Source organism: Saccopteryx bilineata, chromosome 2, assembly GCF_036850765.1.
Source record: "Saccopteryx bilineata isolate mSacBil1 chromosome 2, mSacBil1_pri_phased_curated, whole genome shotgun sequence".
NCBI lineage: Eukaryota > Metazoa > Chordata > Mammalia > Chiroptera > Emballonuridae > Saccopteryx > Saccopteryx bilineata.
This window is the reverse complement of record NC_089491.1, coordinates 18606682-18631674: the sequence shown is the minus strand read 5'-3', so window position 1 is coordinate 18631674 and position 24993 is coordinate 18606682. Positions and strand designations below refer to the sequence as shown.

Sequence of the window (24993 nt, the reverse complement as noted above, 5' to 3'; positions counted from 1 at the left end):
TGCTGATGAGCTGTCTCCGGCTCACCGCTCACCCTCTCGCATCCTGTTCGCCTGATATTGTAGATTGCGCCACCTTCCTTCCCAGTCTGGCCTATACCGGATCTCTGTCTCTCGCCCAGGCCTCGGGAAAAGGTGCCTTCTTTGCTTCCCACTGTTCTCTCCCACCTCCAACCTAAGGCCAGTACATTAGCCAGTGATCTCCTTGCAGTGCAATCTGACGAGATCGGGCGCGTTCAGGGTGGTATGGCCATAGACTGCAGTGCAATCTGACAATAGCTTCTGGGCAGCAGGCTCCAAACTCTACATGGCTCCCTTTCCCCACAAGATAAAGTCCATGCCCCTTCGCCTGGCAACAAAGCCCCTTCATGATTAGATCCCAATCAACCTCTTCAGCCTTGTCGTCCACATTTGCCCCAATGCCCCAAGGTGACTTGAGTTGGGTTTGTAAATTGCCATGTTGCCTTGTTCTTCAATAACTTTTCCCCGATCACTCCCTCTTCCCGGAAAACCATTATCCCTTCTCTCCCTGTCTTCATTTTCCTGACCCTGTTTAAACCTTTAAAGCCCAAGTGACACGTCCCTCTTCCTGGACGGGTTTCACTGAGAGAGGTATTCCCTCCTCTGAGTTCTCCTATTGAGGGACACATTTTTTTTTTTTGAGGGACACATTTTATCAGGAACTCCATGGGGGCAGGCGCGATGTGCTGTTCATTTCTGGGTCCCTAGAAGGGAGTCCAAAGCCATCCTGAGAAAGAGGCAAACACTCTAAAACAAAAGGAACACCCAAACAGCAGTGCTCACGGGGCGGGGGGGGAGGGGTAGCTACCTCTGAGCGCACCCTCAGGGAATAAGTGTGCATTGGAGAAGCAAAGGAAGGCTGGAGGAGGTCATTCTGGGCTGTCAGGAACTTCCTGTTTTCCCCACTCATGCTTTCCATAGCTGATCTAGAAGATGCTGTAGAATGAATTCACCAATTTTAAGTGGTACGGTATTTTGTGTACACACCTGTCTCCTCCCAGTAGAATAGGAAGCTCTATAGAGCAGGCATCTATAGAGTGTCCCACTCCTTCCAGTGGTCCCCTGTAACAGGCTCACAGGAGAGAATATAGTGCGGAGGTTCAGAGCACGGACTCGGAGATCAGGAAAGACCTCTTTTCAATTCTACTTCCGCCAATTACTCCCTCAGGGACTCTGCCCAATTTCTGAACCCTCCATGGGTCTTTACTGCTTTTTCTCTAAAGTGAGGAGGAGAAAACATGTCTGTCTCATATGATGATAGCTGTGATTAAATATAACGTTACATGTATTAATTTACTTATCCAATCCATATTTATTGAGTGCCTTCTGTATGTGTGCAGTTGAGTACACAGAGGTAAATAAAACAGACACCATCTTCACCCTCATAGATTTACTACGTCTGAGGATAGACGAAACAAGGCCATTGCAAAGTTTAATAATTGCGATAATAAAAATAATGGGAACATAATTTAGATGATGGGTTCTGGGGATGCTACTCTGAAGAAACAACATTCAGGCTAAGAATGGAAGGATGAATGAGAGAGGCAGCATGTGCCAAGGCCCTGTGGTGTGTGAGAGCACCGGACCTGGTGTGTGTGTGTGGAGTGGGGTGGGGGAACCCTCATTACTTGCTAATATGACTTCTGCAGAGGCTGGACTAGTTCATGACTGAACCTTGGGCTCTTGAGCAGACTGCCTGAATTCAAATCCTGGCTCTGCTACCGACCAGTGCATAACTTCAGGCAAATTTCTCCACTTCTCTGGGCTTTGGTGTTCTCATCTGTAAAACGGGGACGATAAAACACTGTCTTCATTGGGTTACCGGGAGCAAGGATGCGTTCATTTGTGTATCGTGTTTAGAAGAGTGCCTGGCATATCAAAGATATTTTGTAAAGAACAGCCATTCCCGTCACGATTCTTTTATTTTACGTCCCTACTATTTTGAAGGAGAAGGCCACAGTCTTGCCTGAAGAAGACACATCTGGGCTAGGCACTGAAAAAAAAAAAGTATCAGAAAATTATGGGAGTCTGTCTAATAAAGTACCGGGAGCTCAGCTGGCTGCTCTGCAAACAGCATGGTCCTGGTCTCCCATTCCATGGTGCCAACAGCACTCCTAGGGTACCTCCAGGGTCTCCCTCCGGCCTGTCCTTGGTGATCTGGATTCGGACAAGGTCACTGAGGTTCCTGGGAGAAAGTATAATGCCAGGACAGCATAGCACTTAAAAATTCACAGAATGAAAGCAAAAACAAATAAGTGTAAAAAAAATAAAAACAAAACAAAACTCTAGGGATTACCTCTGCTTCTTATTTTTGTTTACAGATGCCTTTGTGGATCTACTATCCATCTAGAAGCCAGCAAATTTGCTGTTTATTTATGCTTGTAGCTTCCGAGTATCTTCCCTGCCCCTGTGTTCTCTCTCCCTGTTACAGGCCATAGATAGGATTAAGAGAAATCTATCCATGGCCTTAAATTACTACCCACAGTGAAGGAGAGATTTCTGGGGGCGGGCCTGTGATAAGGAAGGAGGGGGAGCCGGATAAGGTCCTGGGAGTCAGGCAGGCAGCTCACCCACCCACGGACCTCTCTCCACAAGCGCTGACCGTTCCCCAGCCTGCCTGGCTTGTAAGAATCTGTGAACGCTTCCCAGAAAGAAACTGTAAGTTCGCCTTTTTTTCTGGCAGGGACGCCTGATGAAACTCCCAGAAAACAGGGCCTCTCCCTCCCCTCCACGCCGGCCTCACACATGCTAATGCAAATGAGTCCTGACCCAGCCAGGGGTCTGTGGGAAGGCTGCCAGGAGCTTTAGAACAAACACGCAAAGAATGTTATTTCATTTCTGGCATCCTGGGGGAAGAGGGACGAGAGAGGGAAGCTGGGCAGCAAGGGGGTGGCGGGACAGAGGGAGTGGATCTGGATGTTTACTGACAATGCGACTGAAGCACACGGAAAGGGTGGGAGGAAATGGGTACAAATAAAGGGCCTACTGGGTGCCAGAAATGGACATACAGATGCTTTAAAAAAAATTGGCATGCACTAGAGTAGAATTTCTGATTACCACTTTTTGGATGCAGGAAAAGGCTTGGCCTCAAAAGTTAGGTTTGTTTGTTTTTGTTTGTTTTTTTCCAAAGGTGACCCAACTACCAAATGAGAGAGTCAGGATTTGAACCCAGATTTACAATGTCAGATTCCATATGTTTTTCCATTGAGACTGGCTTATTGGCTGTCCTTTGATCGGTTCCCAAAGAACACCGTGAGCATAATCACACATCATATGACTTTCTTCACCCGCATCCTCTGCTGTGTCCCCCTCTGCCCTCGCTCTAACTGCAGGTTAGCTCTTAGCAGGACTACTGTAACGGCCCCTAAGCCTCCTTACTCCACCCCATACTCCACAGGGATCATTCTATAACCCAAACTGTCACCTCCTCACTGCTGCTCCAAAGGAACTAATAGCTCCTTCGTCTACAATTACAAGGCCTTGGAAGTCCTGCTTCTCCAACCGCACATACTACATACATGTCTTAACTATCTTGAACTTTGTGCTGGTCCCTTATGGGTCTCTTCCACTTCCCACCTCCTGGCCTTTATTTCAGACCGTTTCTCTGCCTATGATGCAATAACTTTCCTGATTGCCTAACCAGGTGGTGGCGCAGTAGATGTAGTGTCGAACTGGGATGCAGAGGACCCATGTTTGAAACCCCGAGTCCCTGGCTTGAGTGAGGGCTTATCAGGCTTGAGTATGGGCTCGCCAGCTTGAGCATGGGGTCTCTGACTTGAGCATGGGATCATAGACATGACCCCATGGTCGCTGGCTTGAGCAAGGGGTCACTCGCTCTGCTGGAGTCCCCCAGTCAAGGCACATATGAGAAAGCAATCACTGAACAACTAAGGAGACAAAAGAGCCACAATGAAGAATTGATGTTTTTCATCTCTCTTCCTTCCTGTCTATCTGCCCCTATCTGTCCCTCTCTCTGTCTCTCTGTCTCTGTCACAAAAAATAAACAAACAAAAAAAAACTTCCCTAATTCTAAAACGTCAATGATGCCCATTCTTCCAGACCTACCATTTGTACCTCCCCCAAAGTAATGGCTGTTAAAGATAACAGCCCCCTCAGAACATGCCTTCCGTATGGGGCAAATCACCCTCTACCCCAGCTGCTTATAAATTTATACCCAACACTGGGCACAGCTCTTTCAACCTGAGCTTCAAGATTTCAAATTTTGGCCACTCTGCTGCGGGTGTGAGAAATGCATGAGAATACACAGGTGTGGACTCTGGAGCCAGAGATCTTCAGTGACACTCATGGTTCTGCCATCCACTGATTAGGTGACCTTGGATAAGTTGTTTAGCGATGTGGTCTTTTTTCCTTGTATATAAAATGGGGATACCTACCTTAGAGAGTACCAAATTGTAAAGGTTCAAAGAATTGTGGACATAGAAATCCTAACACATGAGGTGGCAGGTGTACAGCTCGATTGCCATTGTGAAAGGTGGACGGGGTGTGCCATTGTTACATCCTTGGGTAATAGCTACAGATGTTTCCAGTACATGAAGAACTGACTTCATCCACTCAACCTGCAATGCCTACGAGAGACCTTCGGGGTTTGTTGAATTATGTAACTAGAAATGCCAGGCCATCTGACAGGGACTCACAGATTCCTAAAACATGGTTTCTAAAACCCATCCCACTCTGGTCCCTGACCATCTTAGTTTTCTATAATCATGAAACTATATTAAAGACTGGTTCAAGGAGAGTATAAAATAAATAAATAAATAAATTGAGAGAAGGTACCTCTCGTTATGTTAAAGTTTGGGGAAAACAATCCCAAATTTGTCACATCTTATGTCCAAAGGGCTTCTGGGAGATGTGTGGACAGAACAGAGAAATGTGAATGGCTTCATAGTGGGCTGGACAATTAGCTGATCATGATTCCCCTCCATGGTCATCCCCGATGAAGACCTACTGAAGGAACATATGTACCTGGTGTGTACTTGAGCCTGAGTACCTACTGTGTGCTGGACATGCTATGCCTGGGAGCTGCATGTGTTAACGACTCCACATTTCATTTCACAACAAGACTCTCTTACAGGAAGTAGCAATACCCCCACCTTTCACATGTAAAAACAGAGACCCAGGGAAAAGAAGTATCTTGTACAGCCAGAAAGGATCTGAAATTTGAAGGGACCCTAGGACTGTCTCACTAAAATCCCCAGACTCTGAGGCTCCCACAGCCCCGAGATCAGGGGCGCCTGTGATCAGGTGTAGGTGGGCTAGCGTGGGGTTAACAGCCTTGGCTCAGCCTGGCCTCCCCCTCCCCCCAGCTCTCGTTTCTCCTATAAAGAGAGAAGGCTCGGGTCAGTGATGCTTGAGGCCTCAAGCGCTATTATTCTGTGATTCAAGTGTGAAAGCAGAAGGGGGCGGGGACATGGGGGAGTCTGTCCTTGGGAGAAAGAAGAACAGAACAGGAAAAAAAATGTGAGAAATCTGGATTCTGTCTTGCCTCGGAGTTTCTACGTATTGTTAATGGTGACTCTCTGCAGTCTGCTAACACCTTTCCAGCCATGACCTCAAAAGCATTAACAGCAACAGTCTCCCCTCACAAATGGAGCTGGGGGTCAGGGCTGGGTGGGCGCAGTCCCTCCGCGTGCAGTGACGGACCCACAGCTAAGACAGTGGACGCAGGGACGTGTCAGGGGACCTGGCTTCTAGCCTGGATTCACTCCTCTCTTCCTAAAGTCCTAGAAGAAGGGCAGCAAAGAAAGGGACTTCTCCATCCGATCTGTTCACCCTAACAGGGAAGAAAATGAACCTCAGGGAAAAAGAAGTTCTTTGTCCAAGGCAGCAAAGCTGGGGACAGAGCCTGTGTGGTGTGTGACCCCATTCCGGGAACCCTCCTCAGGCTGAGCTAGCTGTCTCTGTTCTTTCCCCCTACCAAGGTGGCCCTAAGGTACAAGGTCTGGGTCAAGGCCTGCTGGCAAGAGCCCTGCACTGGGTGTCACGACCACCGTGTGTTAATCCTGGCTCTGCCTTGACCTCCAAGCCTTTGGGTCTCAGCCTCAGTTTACCCGCCTAGACACTGACGGAGCTGATCTAGATTAGAGATTCTTAATGCCTGACCTGCAGGCTGATTGTGAATGACAATGGGTTTAGGTGACCAATGTTAAATGGGCCGCCAGCAAGTACTAGTTAGATTTCACTTAAACACCTAAACTTCTGGCTGGGGAAATTATTCAGCACTGGGTCTACAGTCTCCCACATTAGTGATTAGCTGGAGCGAAGTGCACAAGCTCTGCTCCATTTTTAGTCCACCACAGTCCCCACCACTCCCTACTGTCAAGCACTTCCAACATCCTCCTTACCAAGCCCGGCTGAGAGCTTGTCCCATCTCCCCAGCACCCGCTGCCCCCAGCAATGCAGCTGTCCCTGCCCGTGAGACTGCCACCCCAACAACAGCTGGCATTGGAATGTCCCCTAATAGTGACCAGAAACTGGCTTCCCTTGCAGCCTTTCGTCTCACCCTGAACACACGTGTGCCCTCCCCACCTCGAACACACGTGCCTTCTGGCACCTGCCTGGCTCTACAGAGAGCTGAAGATGGGGGCCATCCTCCTCTGTGTCCTCTTATAGCTTGAATAAACAGTCCAGGTCCCTCAAATCTTCCTTAGGGACATTCTTTCTAAAGCCTTCAGTGACCTGCTTCCTCTCCTCTGGACATCTTTCTGATCCTGAGCCTTCCCCTTGGAAAGTGCCTCTTCCTTGCAGCCACGAAGCTGGTTCATACCACCCCCGCCTTGAACTCTGGCCATGCTGCTCGGGGCCCCACCATGGTTGACGAGGTGCTCACCCGTGTCCGTAGCCCCGTGCTCTGCTCTCCCGTGCCCTCCGCACCCCAGCTATACCCTCTGCAGCAACCAGCTGTGTCTCTCACCTCCTACGCTTCTCCCAGCCTGTCCTCCACCGAAACCCTCCCACCCCTGTATTAGTTTCCCAGGGCTGCCATAACAAATTACCACAACTGTGCTGGCTTAAAGCAATAGAAATGTGTCCCCTCACAGTTCTGGGGGCCAGAAGTCTAAAATCCAGCGTCAGCCAGACCACGCACCCTCAGAAGGCTCTTGGAAAGAATCCTTCCCCGGCTATTCCAGCTTCTGATGGCATTCGGCAGACTTTGGCTTGTGGGAGCATCACTCCCAACTCCGTCTGCCTTCCCATGGCCTTCTCTCTGTGTGTCTTTCTGTGTCCTCTCTTCTACTTAAAACGACAGGTCACATGACCTGTGGTGACACAGTGGATAAAGCGTCGACCTGGAACGCTGAGGTCGCTGGTTCAAAACCCTGGGCCTGCCTGGTCAAGGCACATATGGGAGTTGATGCTTCCTGCTCCTCTTCCCTTCTTTCTCTCTCCTTGCCTCTCTAAAATAAATAAATTTAATTTTTTTTTTTAACAACTAAAATGACACATCACCATCTTGGGTGTAGGGACCAACCTAGTCCTGTATTATCTCATCTTTATTCTGAACTCACTCCATTTGCAAAGACTCTGTTTCCAAACAAGGTCATATTCTGAGGTGTCAGGTGGACGTGAACTGGAGGGGGCATTATTAAACCGAGTGTGCCCCTCCTCGCATCCCCTCAGGAAGGCTGTGCGGCAGACCTGGCTGGGTGGGTAGCCCTTCCTCGGCATCTCCCCAGCCCCTGACTTTCCCACCAGGGCGTGAGCAAGGCAGCGTATAACTCCTGGTCTCCTTTGCCATCCTACCAGGACTGCAAGCACCATGAGGGCAGGGGCCCTGTTTGGCTCCTTTAGTAACTGAATTGATTGGGGTGATACTGGTGAATAAAATTCTGTAACACACCATCTGTGTGCTGTGTTGTGTGTTCACCACTCCAAGTCCAGTCTCCTTTCATCCCCATTTGTCTCCTTTTACTTGTTAGTCCCAAATCGCAAGCACCGAGCTCAGGGTGAGGCACACTGTAGATGCCCAGCCAGTATGTTCTTTTCCTGAGCATGCTGCACCGAAGTCAGTTGTGAAGAATAGGAAAAGCTGTTTCCGGATGTTTCCAGAACTGTGCTGAGCCCATACCATTCCACTCTAGCCTGGCATATGCCTGACTCCCATGGGAAGGGCACCGGGCATTGGATCCCCTAACGTGTGAGGGCCCCCTCCCCCTTTACCTGTACCAGATGGCGCCCCGACTCTCAAGGCAACCCCACCTGCTCTCGACACCGAGGTTAGATGTGTCACCCCCCTAACACAGGTTGAAATAGGGACTGCCCCTCTTCACAAGCCTCCCCTGGCTCCCCATTGCCTGCAGGATGAAGCCCTGCTCCTCTGCCCAGCATTAGAGGCCGGGCTTCCCGCACGGCCCCGGCTCTGAGCCCTCCGCCTTGCGCCCTCCGCCCTGCGCCCTGCGCCCTCCGCCCTCCGCCCTGCGCGTTCACACGGGCTGTCTGTGCCCTGTCCCTCCGGAACCCTGGCCGGCGTCCCATTCCTGGATGAAATCCTGACGCGGTCTGAGGAAAGAAACAGCCTGCCTGAGAGTCCCCAGCAGGTTTTAGGAGCCTCACTGTCTGTCGGCGGAAAAACAGGGTTATTTTTCCTCTACGAGTCTCTCTTGGCTTGGGGCGTGCCGCTGTGTTTGCTTCTGGCTGGTGGACAGCTCTTCCCCTCTCTTGGGCCCCGGCTGTGCACTTTGGAGAGGTCAGCATGACCTGATGCTCGATGGAATTGAGTCTTAAGTGGCTAGGCCGCCCTCTTGCCCTCACCCCCTGACCAACAGGATGGGGCCACACAGCCAGGGGAAATTCACATTCCACCAGGGTTTGGGGACATGGAAGGCCCCTGGCCCGTGCTGAGCTCCGGCACCCTTGGCCACACTCAACTGGCTGCTCACCCCAGAATCAGATAATAGGCCCAGACCTTTATACTTAGGCCAGAGTTTGGGGGGAAGAAGGGGAGGGGACACAAAATAAAGAAAGAATTCAGACTGACAGAGAGAGACAGCATCCATGACCAAGACAGAGGACAAGAAGTAAAAAGGAAGGGAGAGAAGAGTCAGACAGAAACAACACCAAACATGAACAAAAGGGAAAACTGAAATGAAGAGATGTTGGGAAAATGGGAGGAGGGGAGGGAGGGAGGGAGGGAGGGAGGGAGGGAGGAAGGAAGGAAGGAAGGAAGGAAGGAAGGAAGGAAGGAAGGAAGGAAGGGAGGAAAAGGAAAGGAAAGAAGGAAGGGAAGGAGGAAAGACAGAGAGGGAGAACTGGGAGAAGAGAAGGGCTGAGAACGTTTCTCAGGGGAAGGGAAGCCAGCACAGAGCAGGACAGGAACTGTCAAGACCGCCCTGGCTTCCTTCCCTGCTGTGTCCTGGATCAACCTTGGGCCTCAGCCTCAGCTCACATTGGTCCAGAGGCTGCAGCCCAGGATCCCTGGTCAGCACGGAAGGCTTCCTCTGTGCACATCTCCTTTCTCCCGGGAGCTGAAAGTCCCCCCAGAAGCTGGTCCGTCACATCTTGGCTCCGGAGGTCCAATTAACAGACTAGGTCACTGAAACTGCAAAAGGGGAGAAGGCTTGAGCCTTGAGCTGAATGAGGCTCTTCCACCCGAGGCAAACCCTGCTCTCTCTCATTGCCAGGGGCCTGAATCCACCCTCTTGCTCCATTATCACTTGAGATGCTCAGACTCTGAAATCATGAAATGCTCCTTTGGGATTAGTCTCGCTCAATCCCTCTTCTACAAATGGAGAACCGGAGGCCTCCAGAGTGGAAACTCCTTCCCCAAGGCCACAGAGCTGCTCAGCCCGAGGGGGTATAATCCTCAGGTCTCTGCCTCCCCTCCTCTGGGCAAGGACTTTTAAACCCCAGTCCTGGAGGGCTCCTGATGACTTTCATTCTGTTTCCAGTAAGTTCTGTGCTGATTCTTGGCACAAAGAGAGGAAATGAAGAGGGTAGGTTAGGAATGTAAATAAAGGGAAACTTTGGGATTTCATCTAATCTATAATTATAGCATCCAGGGTGGTGGGCCTGGCTGCTTCTGCAATGTGCTGCCCAGGCTGTGCCCGGGCGGGTGGAGCGGGTGTCCTGGGGGTGATGAGGAACACGGCCAGGCTTCACCCCCGGGGCTCCAAGCCCCCGGGGCTGGTGGGATAGCATCTCGGGGCCAGGAGCTGGGACTGGTTTGCAGGAACTAATGGCAGTCTGGAGCCGCTGGAAACAGTTCTGCAGATGAAAGCTGGGGACCCTGGGCATCTCAGAAATGGCATCGGTAGCACATTCCCAGGAGGAACAAGGGTCCTCGCACACACTCGGGGTTTACCTGTTCGTGGACACAGGGCTTGACTTGCCGTCCCAGCGAAATGCTGTGAACCCAATGGCATTGGGCGGTGGCAGCCCCAGGCCTCATGCCTAGGTAAAGTGTATAATCCTGGATTGTCCAGACAGCGGTGACCTCTCCTCCTCCTACAATTCGTTAAGTACGGACAATGAGGTAGACACCCTCTGCTGCTTTTAACATGCTTCAGGTCAGTGAAGCTTTACTACCCTACGAAGTGGGTTCAATTCTGGTTCCATCTTACAGATGAAAAAACCCCCGGAATTCAGAAGGTTAAAGAATCTGTCCACTGCCGCACAGTGCAGAGGTGTTAGAGCTGCGGTCCGAGCTCAGAGGCCTAATGAACACATAGGCATGTGGGGTGAGACGGGTAGAGGCTCGAGGACTCAGCCTCTACGGCCCCTGGTTGCCGCCCTCTGGCAGAGCGTCAGGATCACCCTTCACGGGCCCATGGCCTGATGGCGAATGCAAAGCCCTCTCTCAGATACCCTCCAGTTCGATCTCTGCAACAACGTGCAGAAGTAGAATTAATCTTCTCCATTTTGCAGGTGAGACTAACTAGCTCCATTTTACAGATGAGGAAGATGAGGTGTGAAGCACCTTCCCCAGGCGTCTGCAGGCTGCGGTCTGGGTCTTCTCATCCCCAGTAGCTTTATTTATTTTTTTCCATTGCAAACCGGGCTGCCTGCAGTTAGAAGATCCTCTTCCACTCCCACTCCCACTCCCGTTCATACCCTCATCAGGCACTTCCGGCAGCCTGCCACTGCGCACGTGTGAGCGAACAGGACAGAGACGGCGCGTCGGGTGAGGGGCGGGGACGGTGGCTGCCAGTGTCAGCTCGGGTATGAATCTCAGCTCTACCTCTTCTCATCACGTGACTTTGGGGGCAAAATGTTGACTCCTTTAAGTGCTAGTTTTCTCCTCTGTGAAGCGGGAGGGGCTGATGATGATGATGCCATCAGATCCATAGCGTGAATGTGAGTATTAAATGAGATAGCACATGCAACACCCTTCACAAGTGTCCTGGCTTGTCGCGAATGCTCAGTAAGCTAGCCACCATACCCAGTACGATTATCCAGGAAGCACCAGAGACAGAGGCTCGAGACTTGGGTGTGAGTCTGCATCCTGACCTCAGTGTGCACGTCTTAGACATCACTGAGTTTAACCTTTCCATTTCACAGATGAGAACATCAAGGGCCAGAGGAAGGGGAGGAACTGGCCCCAGGTCTCACAGGGAGCACATGTGGGAACTGCTGGGCGAGCCGGACCTCAGGCTCTTTCCCTACAATGCCGTCCCTTCTCCATAGCGGGTGTCCCGCTGGCTCCCTTCCTCCCGTCCCGCCCACCCCTGTGGAAAAGGGGCGCCCGCCTCGAGCCTCTGGTCCTGCCACGGGTGTTGGCACGGGGTTGCTGTACCCGGGTGCCCGGGGCCTTCCTTTCACAGAGCTGGGGCCAGGGAGGGGAGGGTGGAATGGGGGCAAGCCTCTGGATGTGTGGGAATGAGCCCCCCACCCCAGGAATCAGGCCTGGCTGCCACTGTGTGTTTGCTCCAGACCCTTTGGCAGTCATCCATGATCAGAGCAAGGCAAGGGAGCCCAGACAAGACAGAGGCTCATTACCTCGGGTAAGAGGAAATCGGGGAGCGGCAACATTAAGGGTGGCTAGGCCTCTGGCCAGGCAAGGGCAGGGACCAAGGACAGCCAGCCCAGCCCGGTCCACCTACTCTGAGTAGAGGTTCCTGCTCAGGGTCAACGCTCAGACTCCAACAGCCCACGGGCACGGGAGCTGGCCACAGACGTTCCCCGGACCCTCTCCCTCTGCTGTTCTTTGTTTGTTTTGATTCAAAAGCAAAACAAATGAAACAAACAAGGAAATTCAATTTAAACAGGGCCCAAGTGCTGATGTTTCTGTTTGGTTACACCAGGGTGAGCTCAGGACAGAAAACCAGCCTTGACTTTCACTCCTCTGGTCGGTCTCAGCCCTGCGGCACGACGTAACATTGCATGGATGGACGGGCTGCAGAAGCAATCTGCCTTTCTAGGTGGGGGTGGAGGGAGGGAGTGGGGGTGGAGGGGAGGCAAGATCCAGAGAGAGGAAGAGAAGAGAGCGCACGAGAGCACAAGAGAGCAAGGCTCAAAGGAGAAAGAGCAGAGAAACTGAGACACACACAGAAAGGAAAATGAAGAGAGTAATGAGTAGAGAGGCAAAGAAGGAACTGCTGGGAGAAGGGCAGGCAGACAAGGACAGTGTGCTGTGCAGAAAACACACAGAGGGAATGCCAGGCAGGAAGAGGCCGGCAGAGGTGCAGAAAGGGCCCGACAGAAGGGAGAGAGGTAGGGAAGTTGCCCAGGTGAAGGAGAAGAGGGTGAATGTAAAAAAAAAATTCCTTCCCCAAACTCTCAAGCTGGGGTCGACTTCGTGCACCTTCACTTTGAAGATGCGGAAATCGCAAAACAAGGAGAAGAACGTTTAGCCCAAGGTCCCAGAGGCAGAAGTGGTGGTAGCTAGCGGGATATGAACCCAGACTTCCTGCCTGATGGACTGGTCTTCCGTACCTCCCGCTCCCTGAATCCTTCTATCACGCCCTCCGGCAGAGTGGATGAGGTGTCTGGTGCTCAACTGTGCCTAATTAAAACTGGGGACCTGGACCCATGTTCTCTTCTCATTCGATTTCTTCCCCAAAGATCCTGGATGGTTGTTCTTTCCAGTGGGACCCCAACCTGCCTCAGAGGGCATACAGCTCCTCCAGGACTGGTCCTTGGAAGAGAGACGAGCAATAATTGAGTTAAGAAGAATGAAGCAGGAAGGGGAGGAAGTAACCAACATCCCGCAGGCCTCCTATAGGCCAGGCAACCTGGTAGACCCTGCCCATGGAGTTTCTCACTGAACGCTCTTCCCTATAACCCTGTGAGATAAGAATGACCACCAGCCGTCGTTTTCCAGAGGAAGAAACTACAGCACAGAACAGGGGGAAATGACTTCTCCCAGGGCAGGGTGTGAGAAGGGGGCAGAATCAGGACTTGTCCCCCCTCAGCTTATCCTCAAAGCCTGTGCTCTTTGTACAGCCACATACAACCCTTTTAGCCCAAGGAGAATAAAACTAATTCTGGGAAGAAACAGGCAAGCAGAAAGCAAGAAACTCCACGACCCGACACTGAAACTATTTTATAACTCGAGACCAAGTCGGTCAGACTTCAGGGGAGGAGAGCCACCAGTGTGGTAAGAGACCAGTCCAAGCAGCACCCCGGTTCCATGTCAGGACGGCCCAGACCCCAGGGCCATGACTACAATCAAGTTCAGAATAAAATAGAGAACTGTTCAGAGTTACAGATGACAAGCTCATGACAAGCACATTTCCGGGACAGAAGAAGAAAGGATGGATCCTCCTTGGGCAGGTGGGAAGGAACAGGGTAGGGGATATTAGGTAGTAAGAAAAAAGAAAGGTGAGGGAACACATCCCCCCACTTTTAAAGGATGGCAGGTGATTTGTCAGCTCTCAGTGTTAACTGCTTTGGGGGTGCCATAAAACATTTCACTGCTTTCCACGTAACGGGCTTGTAGGATTCCATCCCAGCAAAAGCCAAGTCCCCGTACTATCACCCAGAGACAAGGCTTGTGTCTCAGTCATAGGAACCACCTGCCAGGGTCCAGTCCCTCCCTGCTAAATATATACGAGCTCTCTCAGCAACTGGAGAACGGAGGGGAAGGGAGCTGCAGTTAAATATTGTCACAAGGGCAACAAGAGCAATGGGAGCTCACCACCGAGTAGAGAGGTACTGTGCATTATCTTGTCAAATCCTCTTGGGGTCCCAGTGAGCCAGCCACGGTGTGACCTACCTTCTCACACAGGAGGAAGCGGAGGCTCAGAAGGTGGAGAAGCTCACTCCGTGTTGCCCAGCAGCTACAGTGAAGGGCCAAGATTGGCACCCAGGTCTGTGTGCCTCCAGTCTACGTCCTTACTAAGGCGCAGAGGAACCAGAGGCCGGCCCTCAGGAAAGTGTTCCAAAATGCTACCTTCTATGTATAATCATAGTTTTTAGAGTTGCAGAAGAGGTTATAGCTCTTCATTTCATCGCACACTTGGTTTTCATAGATGCGTTGACCCTAAAGCCCAAGGGATTGGTGTTCATGCTTCCTGAGCAAGAAGCTATAGAGTCCTGCACTCAAGGTCTGGATCCCAACTCATCACTGAAGCCAAATGCCACATCTTCTGTGAAGTCTGCCCTGACGTCCCCTTAGAGGAGCTCTTACAGCCTATTATACTTTGGGGATTCTGTGCCTTGAGCCCTCACTGTCCCTGATTGACTTTTTGCCATTCTGCATAAAATTAAACTTGGGCCCCAAAACTAATGAGACAGTCAGTGGCAGAATCAGAGCCCAAAGGCTCAATTTCCAGCTTACAGTGATATTCCTGAGTTTAATACATGAGTGTGTTGGGTGTTACCAATAAGCCTGAGTATGACAAGAGCACCAGTCTTTAGAACAGTCATGATTTTCCAGAGGGACTGGGGATAGAATGTTTTGGAGAGGAGGGAGATTCACAGATTGTTGGGGGGACTAGCATTTATTGAGCACATACTTAGATACTCTACTCGGATGTTTCCTGTTTATTTGCATGCAACTCTGCAACCTAGGTTTTATTATTTCTGTTTTATGGAGGTTCTTAGAGGTACCGCAACTTATCAAAAGGTCAGTTATCCAAAATTGTCAAAGCTGGATTAGAATACACAGTGTGTGGTCATTATTACCATAATCAGATTACAAATCATCTGAGGCTAGAACCTTTGCCTTAATCCCCTTCATCCCTGCATTTCCTAGCATGGTACCAAGATATTGGAGATCCTCAAAATACACCTGGCTGAGTAAGTAAATGAGTAATAGATGAGTCAATAACAATGCAAAAGAATGAAAGACTTGTTGAAGAAATAAGTGAATGAATGATTGATTATAAAATGGATGAATAGATAGGTGAGTGAGATGGATGGATAGATGGATAAAAGGAAGAAGGAAGACAGGGGTGGAGGGAGGGATGGAGGGAGGAATAGAGGAAGGGATGAATGACTGATTGGGTAGATGGATACCTGCATGAACCATTAAGTGAATAAAAAATGAATGAGCTGAATAATTGTAACAGTGTGATGATAAAGCTCACCTTGTTGACAACTGCAGCCCTCTAGGTTGGTAAGAGAGGGAGTCTACAGTTTCATAATTAGGTTAATGAAGAAAACTGGTCTCTAGAACTCTGCTATACCTTACACTGGCCGCACCCAGGTGTGGCAGCACTCACTGAGATGGGAAACAAAAGAGAAATAAGTGTCTTTTCCCTCTGAGGTTAACAGGTGAGTCTCAGAATGACGTCCTTTTTCATCTCCGAAATCTGGATGCCACGACTCTAACGTCCTCTCTGAAGGAGTGATAATGCTACTGTTTCTAAGGCACTGGCTGGCTCTACTGCTAAAAATGTATATGTATATAAATATATACATACATGTATATATACACGCATAAGATGTGTACATATACATCTATATGTGTACTTATATATATATGTATTTATATGTGTGCCTATATACATTAGATGTGCTAATGTTTTTCGGAGGCCCCAGGGAACTGAGGAGAGAAGGCAAGGCAGGGACGCGTCACAGTCCTCCTAGTTCACCTGCCGCCTCCCCTCTCTGGGCTACAGAGTCGTCACCGGTAGGAGGAATGAGTGAGGTTCCGGCCTCCCTTGGCCCTTCAGGACTAGCTGTGTATGATTCTGTGACTCATAGTGGCCACCCTTTCCCAGTGGACATTTCTAATCCACAGCACGTCAAGGTGCACACACAGGCGGGCCTATCCACATCTGGCCGGCCTGGACAGACTACGCACTCACACCTGGACGCCCAGGCTGAAAGCCGTCCCGTGTGCTTCCCGCTCCCCACGCACCCAGCACGTCTTACTTGTAGAGACCGTCGGGCTCCAGGCACTTGAAGATGACGGAGTAGATACTGATGTCAGGGACCTCTCCATGGCTTCGACCAGCTGCTACACAAGATGTGCCCAGGCCAGAGAGTAAGTCATCGGCAAAACTCAGGAATTCTCCTGGAGGAAGACAGAGAAAGATAAGCTCCTGGCTCGGGCGGGCTTTGGTGAGCAGTCCTCCTTGCTGTTGTCCAATCCCATTGGATATCTGCTACATTAGGAGGATCGGTGGGAAGAAAACGCACAAGAGATGAAAATGACACAGGTTAGTACATAGCCCTGTGACTCTTTCTTTAAACTTATGCCTGAACTTCAACTGTAAAGTAGGGATACTAATACCTACCTTTATAATATTGTACCAAGGAACACCTGAGGTATATTATTGTGTAATATAAGTACATGAAAAGACTACAGGGAAACAGTGCTTTCTGCAAGTCCCTCCCTTTTTGGAATTGTATTTCTCTTCCTGCATAATGAGGCAGTTGGACTAAGAATATAAGATAGGTTTCATGTCACATGGTCACTCTTATGCACTGGCACTAGGTTTAAGGAGTGTTGTGTTGTAATGGACAGAGACCTGGTCCAGCTAAGGAAGGAAGAAGCCAATGAGTTATTAGTGAGGAAGGGCATGGGACAACAAGGGACAGTGGAAGGACAGATGCCCTGGACGTGATGATTTCTAAGTCAACCAGCCACCAGATTTTAGAAAGCAGCTGAAGGTTACTAGAAATAGGAGTAATGAAGAAGATTCAATGAACACCAGAGAGAATGAGTAAACATTTGGGATGCTGAGATCTTGCCGTGGCTCTGTGAAGAATGTGCTATACAGCTCTGGGCAATTACAGTCTCATCTTTGCGCTGTAGCGTCCTCCTCCGTAAAGCAGAAGTGCCCAACTCACTAGAAGGATTTGTGAAAAATAAAAAATTGTAGGCCCTGGCCGGTTGGCTCAGTCGTAGAGCATCGGCCTGGCATGCAGGAGTCCCGGGTTCGATTCCCAGTCAGGGCACACAGGAGAAGCGCCCATCTGCTTCTCCATCCCTCCCCCTCTCCTTCCTCTCTCTCTCTTTCTTCCCCTCCCACAGCTGAAGCTCCATTGGAGCAAAGTTGGCCCGGGCGCTGAGGATGGCTCTGTGGCCTCTGCCTCAGGCGCTAGAATGGCTCTGGTTGTAACAGAGCGACGCCCCAGATGGGCAGAGCATCGCCCCCTGGTGGGCGTGCTGGGTGGATCCCGGTCAGGAGCATGAGGGAGTCTGTCTGACTGCCTCCCCGTTTCCAACTTCAAAAATACAAAAAAAAAAAAAATACAAAAAAAAAAAAATTGTAGATGTGCGCAAAGATTAAGTTATGAGGATAAGCACTGCAGCACTACTTAAATGAACAGGAATTTAGAGATTAAATGCTCAATGATATAGAAACAGCCATATCAATTACAGTTCAACGGTGCAATGGGATATTTTTTAGCCCCTAAAAGTAATATTGTGGGGATAATATGAGTTATACAAAAAGATATTCATGACAAGTTAAGTTTATAAACAGGCTACGCTATTTCAGAATAATCTAATTTAGAGGGGAAATTTTACATGTGTATCTATTTAGAAAGTGAAGGGAAAAATACAGCAAATGTGTAATAGTGACTTTGTCTGGAAAGTGAGATAACGAGTGATTTTTTTTTCTTATTTTTGCTTATCTCTCTTTTTTTTCAAGTTATTTACAATGAACACATATATTGTTTTTGTAACAAAGAAAATAATCAATAAAAATTACTTAAAATTAGAGAAAGTAAATGAGCCAGACTAAATGGGCTCTGAGGTCCCTTCTAATTCTAAAATTGTGGACGGTTTCAGAGGAAAGCAGGCTCGTGTGGCATTTCACACCACACAGTACACAACAATACGCGGCCTCCCAGCGGCTGAGTCCTCGCTCTCCTTCCTGCCCGACGTAGAGGCCTCGCACTCTCTCCTGGCTTGCAGTCTCAGTAACGAACAGGAGGAGGACGTCTATGCAACATTATCTTCTCTACTGGGGCCTCTGGACAACTCAACTACACTGCTCACAGAAATTAGGGCATCAGGGAGCGTGCAGATGCTCCAGTACTTTCAGCCTTCTGTATGTACAGTGCATTTTCACCAATGAAATCAAGGTTGGTTTTGCATCTCATTTGCATAATCGAACAACTTTCTTTGACTTGTCGTTTGCTTTTCTGATGTTCCTGTTTAATAACAAAAATAATCAAATGCTTCTTTTTTTTATCGCTTCATATTCATTTTGAAATATCCCCTAATTTTTGTGAGCAGTATATTTAATGGAACCACGATGGCACAGTGTCTGAAAGATGGAGACCCAGAGAAGCCACACTAGGGCTTCTCTCCCAGGGAACCAGGTGGGCAGATCATGCAGATCACGCCCTGCTGGTCTTTCAGAGAGAAGCCCACTCTCTCCTCACCACTGAACCGTGCCACCCTTGCCTGACAGAAGGGTCTGGATGGGCCTGGGATTCAGGTGAACAACAGTTCCAGAATGTGTTGGTCCCTCTCTGGTCCCCAACAACAGATCCCATGGGTAGTGTTTTTAGAGAGACAACACGCAGCCCACCACCTCAGGACGTAGATGCCGGAGCGAGCGCCTGGACCGGGCTGTCTGCGGCAGGCCAGCTCCGCTGCCACTGCCGGACCTATCGGGGCTGGATTCTACTTCCACCATTTATTGCAAAGTCTCAGTTTTCCTGTCTGTAACAAGGGACTAATAACTCTTTTATGGGTTTGGAGTCTAGAAAGAAAAGCTGAGTCTAGGAAAAAAATTCTCTGTCCAGAACCAGAGGTCTCACTAGAACATACAGGGGTCAGTGAAACCCTTTCTTCATCACAGATTTTGGCAGTCTCTGTTTCTTCGGTCAGCCCTTAGGCCAGCTTCTGTCGTGGTACAGCCCTGAACCAACAATGCGTCTCTTCCAACAGGTACCACAGCAGAGCAACACATGGGGTGAAAAATGGAAAAAACAAAAACAATACGAAACAAACAGCGGGGGAAGGTGGGGGGAGCGGGAGCCACGGGATTGTTCACCGAGTGGACTGAGGCTTTGTTTCTCTTGGTTTCGTAGGATTTCAAGTCTGGCTGCTGACATGTGTTTTCTCTGAGCTTGGATCTGTGTCTGTCTACTTTTCAATTTGCTCCCAGCTGGTCACTGAAAAAGTTGGCCCCTCGTGAGGGAACCGGCTATGCGGCTGTGGCCTGTGTTAATGAGCTGTCTGCAAGCCCCGAAGAGGGCTGACATTCACTTTCAGATGGGCATCGCTTTCCAGACGTTTCCATGCATTTCAAAATAATTCAGACCATGGGCAAAAGCCCCACAGATATGGGCACACAGTTCTAAGGTCGATAGGTTTAGTTCAAGTTGAAGAGGCTGGATAATGTGAAGTATATCGCTCGTCATGTCAAGGGCATTCTGAGAATTTTCAGGTCCCAGTTCTACGTGGGGCCATCCAAAGAAAAGGACCTTCAAAGAAAAATAATTTAAAAGGAGTAAGCTGACATTTAGTGGCAACCTTTCTTTTTTCCGTTTAATCCTCACAGTATTCGATCCTGCTGAGTTAAATTTTAGCGTCTCCGCTGTAACGCTGAGGTTTATGCTTGCAAATTTAGGGAGGGACAGAGCTGAGATTCGAACCTTGCACCTCCTAACTCCAAAGCCATGGCTTTTCTTTGATGCTGTGCAGCCTCCGAGAGAAAGTTTAAAGACGATCGCGTTAGGAAGCGAGCTTTCTCAGTCTGTTCAGTTTGCCACCGAATTCATGCCCATCTCTTAGCTCCATGGGCTTGAGGAATGAGACAATAAAAGAAATGGTCCCTGACCTTCTGCAGTTTGTAATCTGACCACAGGAAGTGTTGTTAAAGACAAGAACAGACCCATAAAGTAAATTGTCATATGGCTTTCCTCGGCACTCGGTTCCAGAAGGTTTCAGTGCCACCTAGATGGAGGCAGGTGGCTGAGGCACCCCTCACTGTCCTTCCTCACTTCGTGGGAGGGGGATGAGAAAGGCCTGGGGCTTCCCTATGCACAAATGCCTTTCAGTGCCATTCACGCATGTGTTGGGGTTCCACAGCATCACGTACTCCGCATCTGGCAGTGGCACAACTGAACGAGCGGTAATGCCGTGCCGCGGTGAAGAGGCTGGGCTCTGAATTTGCACTGTCTAAGACTAGATCCTGGTCCAGCCCCACTTACCTAAGCTTGCCTTGGACGGGTTCTGTTTTCTCATATGTAACACGAGTCTAACCATCGTCTCTGACTTACAGCGTTGTTGTGAATATCACATAAGATCTTGTGTGTACTGTCAGAAACCAATGAGCACACTGCCTGGCCTATGGCCAGAGCTCGGAGAGTATCTCCACTATCATTGTTGCTTTTGTTAGGAGGCTTGTGGTTACCAGGGAGAGAGATAAGGACCTTTAGAGATTATTATCATTCTTTTAAACTCAACCTGCTCCTCTTGCAGGTGACAGAAAGGAAGCCCTGAGAAGACAAGCAGCATGCCCACAGCCATATACAAACTAGAAGGCTGACCTGGAACACAACTTGGTCCCGTGACTCTGATAGCCTATCAGATCATTCATAGCAGCCAAACCATGAGATAACATCTCCAAGAACTGAAGAGCTTCCAGGGTTTCCCCGGGAGCCTTGGCTCCCCAGGTTCTGACCAACCTTATTCAACACGATCATGAGCTCTATTTCCTGGGCATTTACTTTATGCCAGGCAGAGTGCTAGGTGCGTAGCTCCACCCTTACTGCCCTCTTAAACTTGGAATCCCTGAGAAAGATAAAAGGCCCCAGAGAGGTAGAAGGAGTTCGGCTGGTTTCCAATATGTGATACACCTAACAGTGGGTTGCAGATGAGAATATCTAGAGCCCCCGGTGTAAGAAGGCGTGGCAAATGGGGGAGGGGCGGGCTAAGTCCCGCCCCTTGGTACCTATACTGACCTTCAACCAGATTGACTCCACTATAAGCCGGTTCACATACTGATGGCCCATGTTTTATTTAGGTTGGGGGAAAACACTCACACAATAAAAAGCTTGGCTTAAAAACGTTATTGCTTGAAATGTTTGAATCCCAAAACCCCACCACATTCCTTGGTAGAAATACAGAGGTTCAGGAATGTTGCACCCCCCTTGGGCTTTGCAGCCACTCTGGGCAGAGTCCACAATAACCAGCCCTTTTGCCTCTGAGCCCCATGGCCCTTGCTCTTGGACACTCTGCCCAGGCTACCTCTGTCCCCTCCTCCCTGGCACACGGATAGGGCAGAACCTTCCTAGGCCTAGGCTGTTGCCTTCTCCTCGCCCATGCCAGTCCAAGACTCTAACATTCTTCTCCTGTTTTTCTTCCCTTGAAAACAGGGAGTTAGGAGTCGCTGTACAGGAATGTGCCTGTTCCCCATTATGTCTCTTCTGGGGCTGTAACCCGAGTGGGCTCGGGCCAGACCCCCGCACATGTCTACAGCCACTCAGACTCGAGCGCTGCGCTCATTGCCGTCTCCAGAAAGGGTGGGTCACGCCTCTGCGGCAGCTTCAGAACCAACTGCGAAGTGCGGGGCCGCGTTGCTGGAGGCCCCGCCCCCTGCCTCAATTCTCTCTCCCGCTCCTTTCATCACTCCCGCAATCCTCCTCCTCCGCGGCTTTCCCTCTGCCTCTCTCCTCTCCCCTTACCCTTCCCTCTGATTGAGGTCACAGGCAAAGCTGGCCATGAGAGCAAATTGAAAACAGGTTGAGACTAAGGCAGCAAAGAAATTTCAAAATGGAAGGGATGAGAGCTGTGAGTTACTTAGCTCAGGTGGGGGAAGCGGTCCCCTTTCGGGACTCCACACTCTTTGCAGGAAACGCACAGGGGACTTGGACGCTACCCTGGGCTGGCCTCTCTCTGGCCTGAAGATGCTCCTTGCTGGGTGCCGGGGCGGGGGGGGGGGGGGCAGGGCTCTGCGTTTGCCCACCTTCCCTTCACTGGGGCAAAGGCAGAGATTCAAACTGAGGCTGTGTCAGTGATGGGACGCTTCTCAGAGGGGCTCATCACACCTGTAGGCTGTTGTGGGTCTTTCCTTCCAAAACATGATGCTGTTTTATTTTCTTTAATTTTATTTTATTTTTTTTTACAGAGAGAGAGAGAGTCAGAGAGAGGGATAGATAGGGACAGACAGACAGGAATGGAGAGAGATGAGAAGCATCAATCATCAGCCTTTCATGGCAACACCTTAGTTGCTCATTGATTGCTCTCTCATATGTGCCTTGACCGTGGGCCTTCAGCAGACCAAGTAAACCCTTGCTCAAGCCAGTGACCTTGGGTCCAAGCTGGTGAGCTTTGCTCAAACCAGATGAGCCCGCGCTCAAGCTGGCAACCTCGGGGTCTCGAACCTGGGTCCTCTGCATCCCAGTCCAACGCTCCATCCACTGCGCCACTGCCTGGTCAGGCAACATGATGCTGTTTTAATTGGGAAAAGCAGCATGTCGTGATGCTCACCTCACCATCATAATGGCTGTGCCAGGTGGGGCAAACGGAGTGAGTGTAGGGGCCAGAAGGGACCCAGTTTTGAAGCCAGGCTCTGCCACATATGAATTATATCATCCAGGGGTAAATCAGGAAACGCTCAGAGACCGCTTCTTCATCTGGAAGAAGACACTCGTCAGAAAATCGAGCCAGGAGTAAATAACATACACGGCATACCTGTTCCCTGGACGGCTGACCAATGTCAGTGCCCCCACACGTGGCTACCTCTCCCCCATCGGGTCCCATCGGTGTGTCTTGTAAATCATTAGTGGTCACACTCAGTGGCTTTTAGATACACCGCATGATACCTAACTCCCTCGAACTTCCTCCTCCCCCCCAAAGGAAGTAAATGTTAAAAGAAGAAAAAAGGGAGAGGAAGGAGAGAAGGAAAGGAAAGGCTTATTTAAGTCTTACTACATGGCATCAAAGTAGTTCACATTTTCACTTATACTGCTTCGGTTAAACATTCAAAACCATCCCTGTTGATGAATATTCAATCCACCCCAGTGAATTAGGTTAATTAAGATTTTACAAATGAGGAATTAGGTTCAAGGAAGCTTACACGACCTGCCTCACAAGATCCCCCCCGTAAGGGCTGGAACCAGGACATCGGAGATACAAAGTTTGTGTTTTCCCTACTACAGACTGGCCTATAAACAGGGACAAGCTTTTGGCGGGAGTCGCGTTTGGTCACCTCTGTGGGACTGTGATCCAGCATAAGGCTGGCCATGCAGATATTTATGGAATTCTGTGAAACTGAACTTGATTGGGGCTGAAGCTTGATCCAACCCTATCTCCCTAATACCAGCACTCGGCATTAGGACACCATTAGGAGAGGCAGGCTGCTCCCTGTGTGATCTCTTTCCGAAGTGGATGGGACTCCTGTGGTACAGGAGCGAAGGGACTATCATCAAAGTAAGTCTTCTAGGTCTTCTAGCCTGACCAGGCGGTGACACAGTGGATAGAGTGTCAGACTGGGATGCAGAGGACCTAGGTTTGAAACCCTGAGATTTCCAGTTTGAGCGCGGGCTCATCCAGCTTGAGTGCGGGCTCACCAGCTTGTGCGCAGGGTCACTGGTTTGAATATGGGATCATAGACATGACCCCATGGTAGCTGGGTTGAGCCCAAAGGTCACTAGCTTGAGCCCAAGGTCGCTGGCGTGAGCAAGGGATTACTTGCTCTGCTGTAGCCCCCCCCCCCCCCCAGTCAAGGCACATATGAGAAAGCAATCAATGAACAACTAAGGAGCTGCAATGAAGAATTGATGCTTCTCATCTCTCTCCCCTCCTGTCTGTCTGTCCCTATCTCCCTCTCTCTGTCACACACACACACACATACACACACACACACACACACACACACACAGAGGTAAGTCCTCTAGAACAAGCAACGGTGGATTAGCAAATGCCTGCTGATCGCTCCTGTGAGCCAGGCACTGTCATGTCAGTTCTTGAATAGACATCTGTTGGTTTGACCCACTCTAAAGCCACGCCTCCTTCAACAAACAGCACCCTCATTTTCCACTGGGGGAGTCATCTCCCAATTTCAGTCAATACGATTTCTGGGTAGCTAAGACGTCCTCCCTTCTCCAGAGGTGGGCCTGTGGTCAGTGGCCTTATATTCCATGCCAAGAGGCCAAAAAGGGATAAACTAGTGACCCAGGCTTGATCAATCAGACTAACTCCTGGGACACAGACTAGGTCCTGATGACATCCCTTGAAGGCTTGGAGCAGTGTGTCTGAAGCCAGAGCTACCCGTGGATATTTCAAATATATGTGTTGATATGTCCCCTTTCCTGCCAGAGCTAGTTTCCATTTGTTTGCTGTTACTTGCAAACAGGAGTCCTACCAGAGACAAATTCTATGAGGTAAATTTTATGATTCCCACGTTAAAAAAAAACCCACAAAAAAACTGTTCACAGATCTTAAGCAAGTTGCCTAAGGTTACACCACCGCATCTAAAGAACAAGGCTGACTTCAAATCTAGAGCTGTCAGGCTCCAAAACCTGAGCCTTTCCCATCATAAAACACTACCCAGGGCAAAGGGACACAAAGAGCCCATTATGGAACAAGAATCACTGAGTATTTCCAATGCCCTGCTTCCGGTGGCCCCGTCTTCTGACCTCATCACTCGCGTTCCCTTCCTC

The 24993-nt window shown here is 49.8% G+C and overlaps 1 protein-coding gene across 5 annotated transcripts in view; it reads right to left on the bottom strand.

Annotated features, from left to right (window-relative positions):
- ASTN2 (astrotactin 2) overlaps positions 1-24993 on the bottom strand; it is an 886721-nt gene that overhangs the window by 34127 nt on the left and 827601 nt on the right. For all 5 annotated transcript variants that reach the window (XM_066256387.1, XM_066256389.1, XM_066256388.1 and 2 more), the window contains one exon: positions 16294-16435. In XM_066256387.1, coding sequence (XP_066112484.1) covers positions 16294-16435 — 142 coding nt within the window. The remainder of the gene's footprint in view (positions 1-16293; positions 16436-24993) is intronic.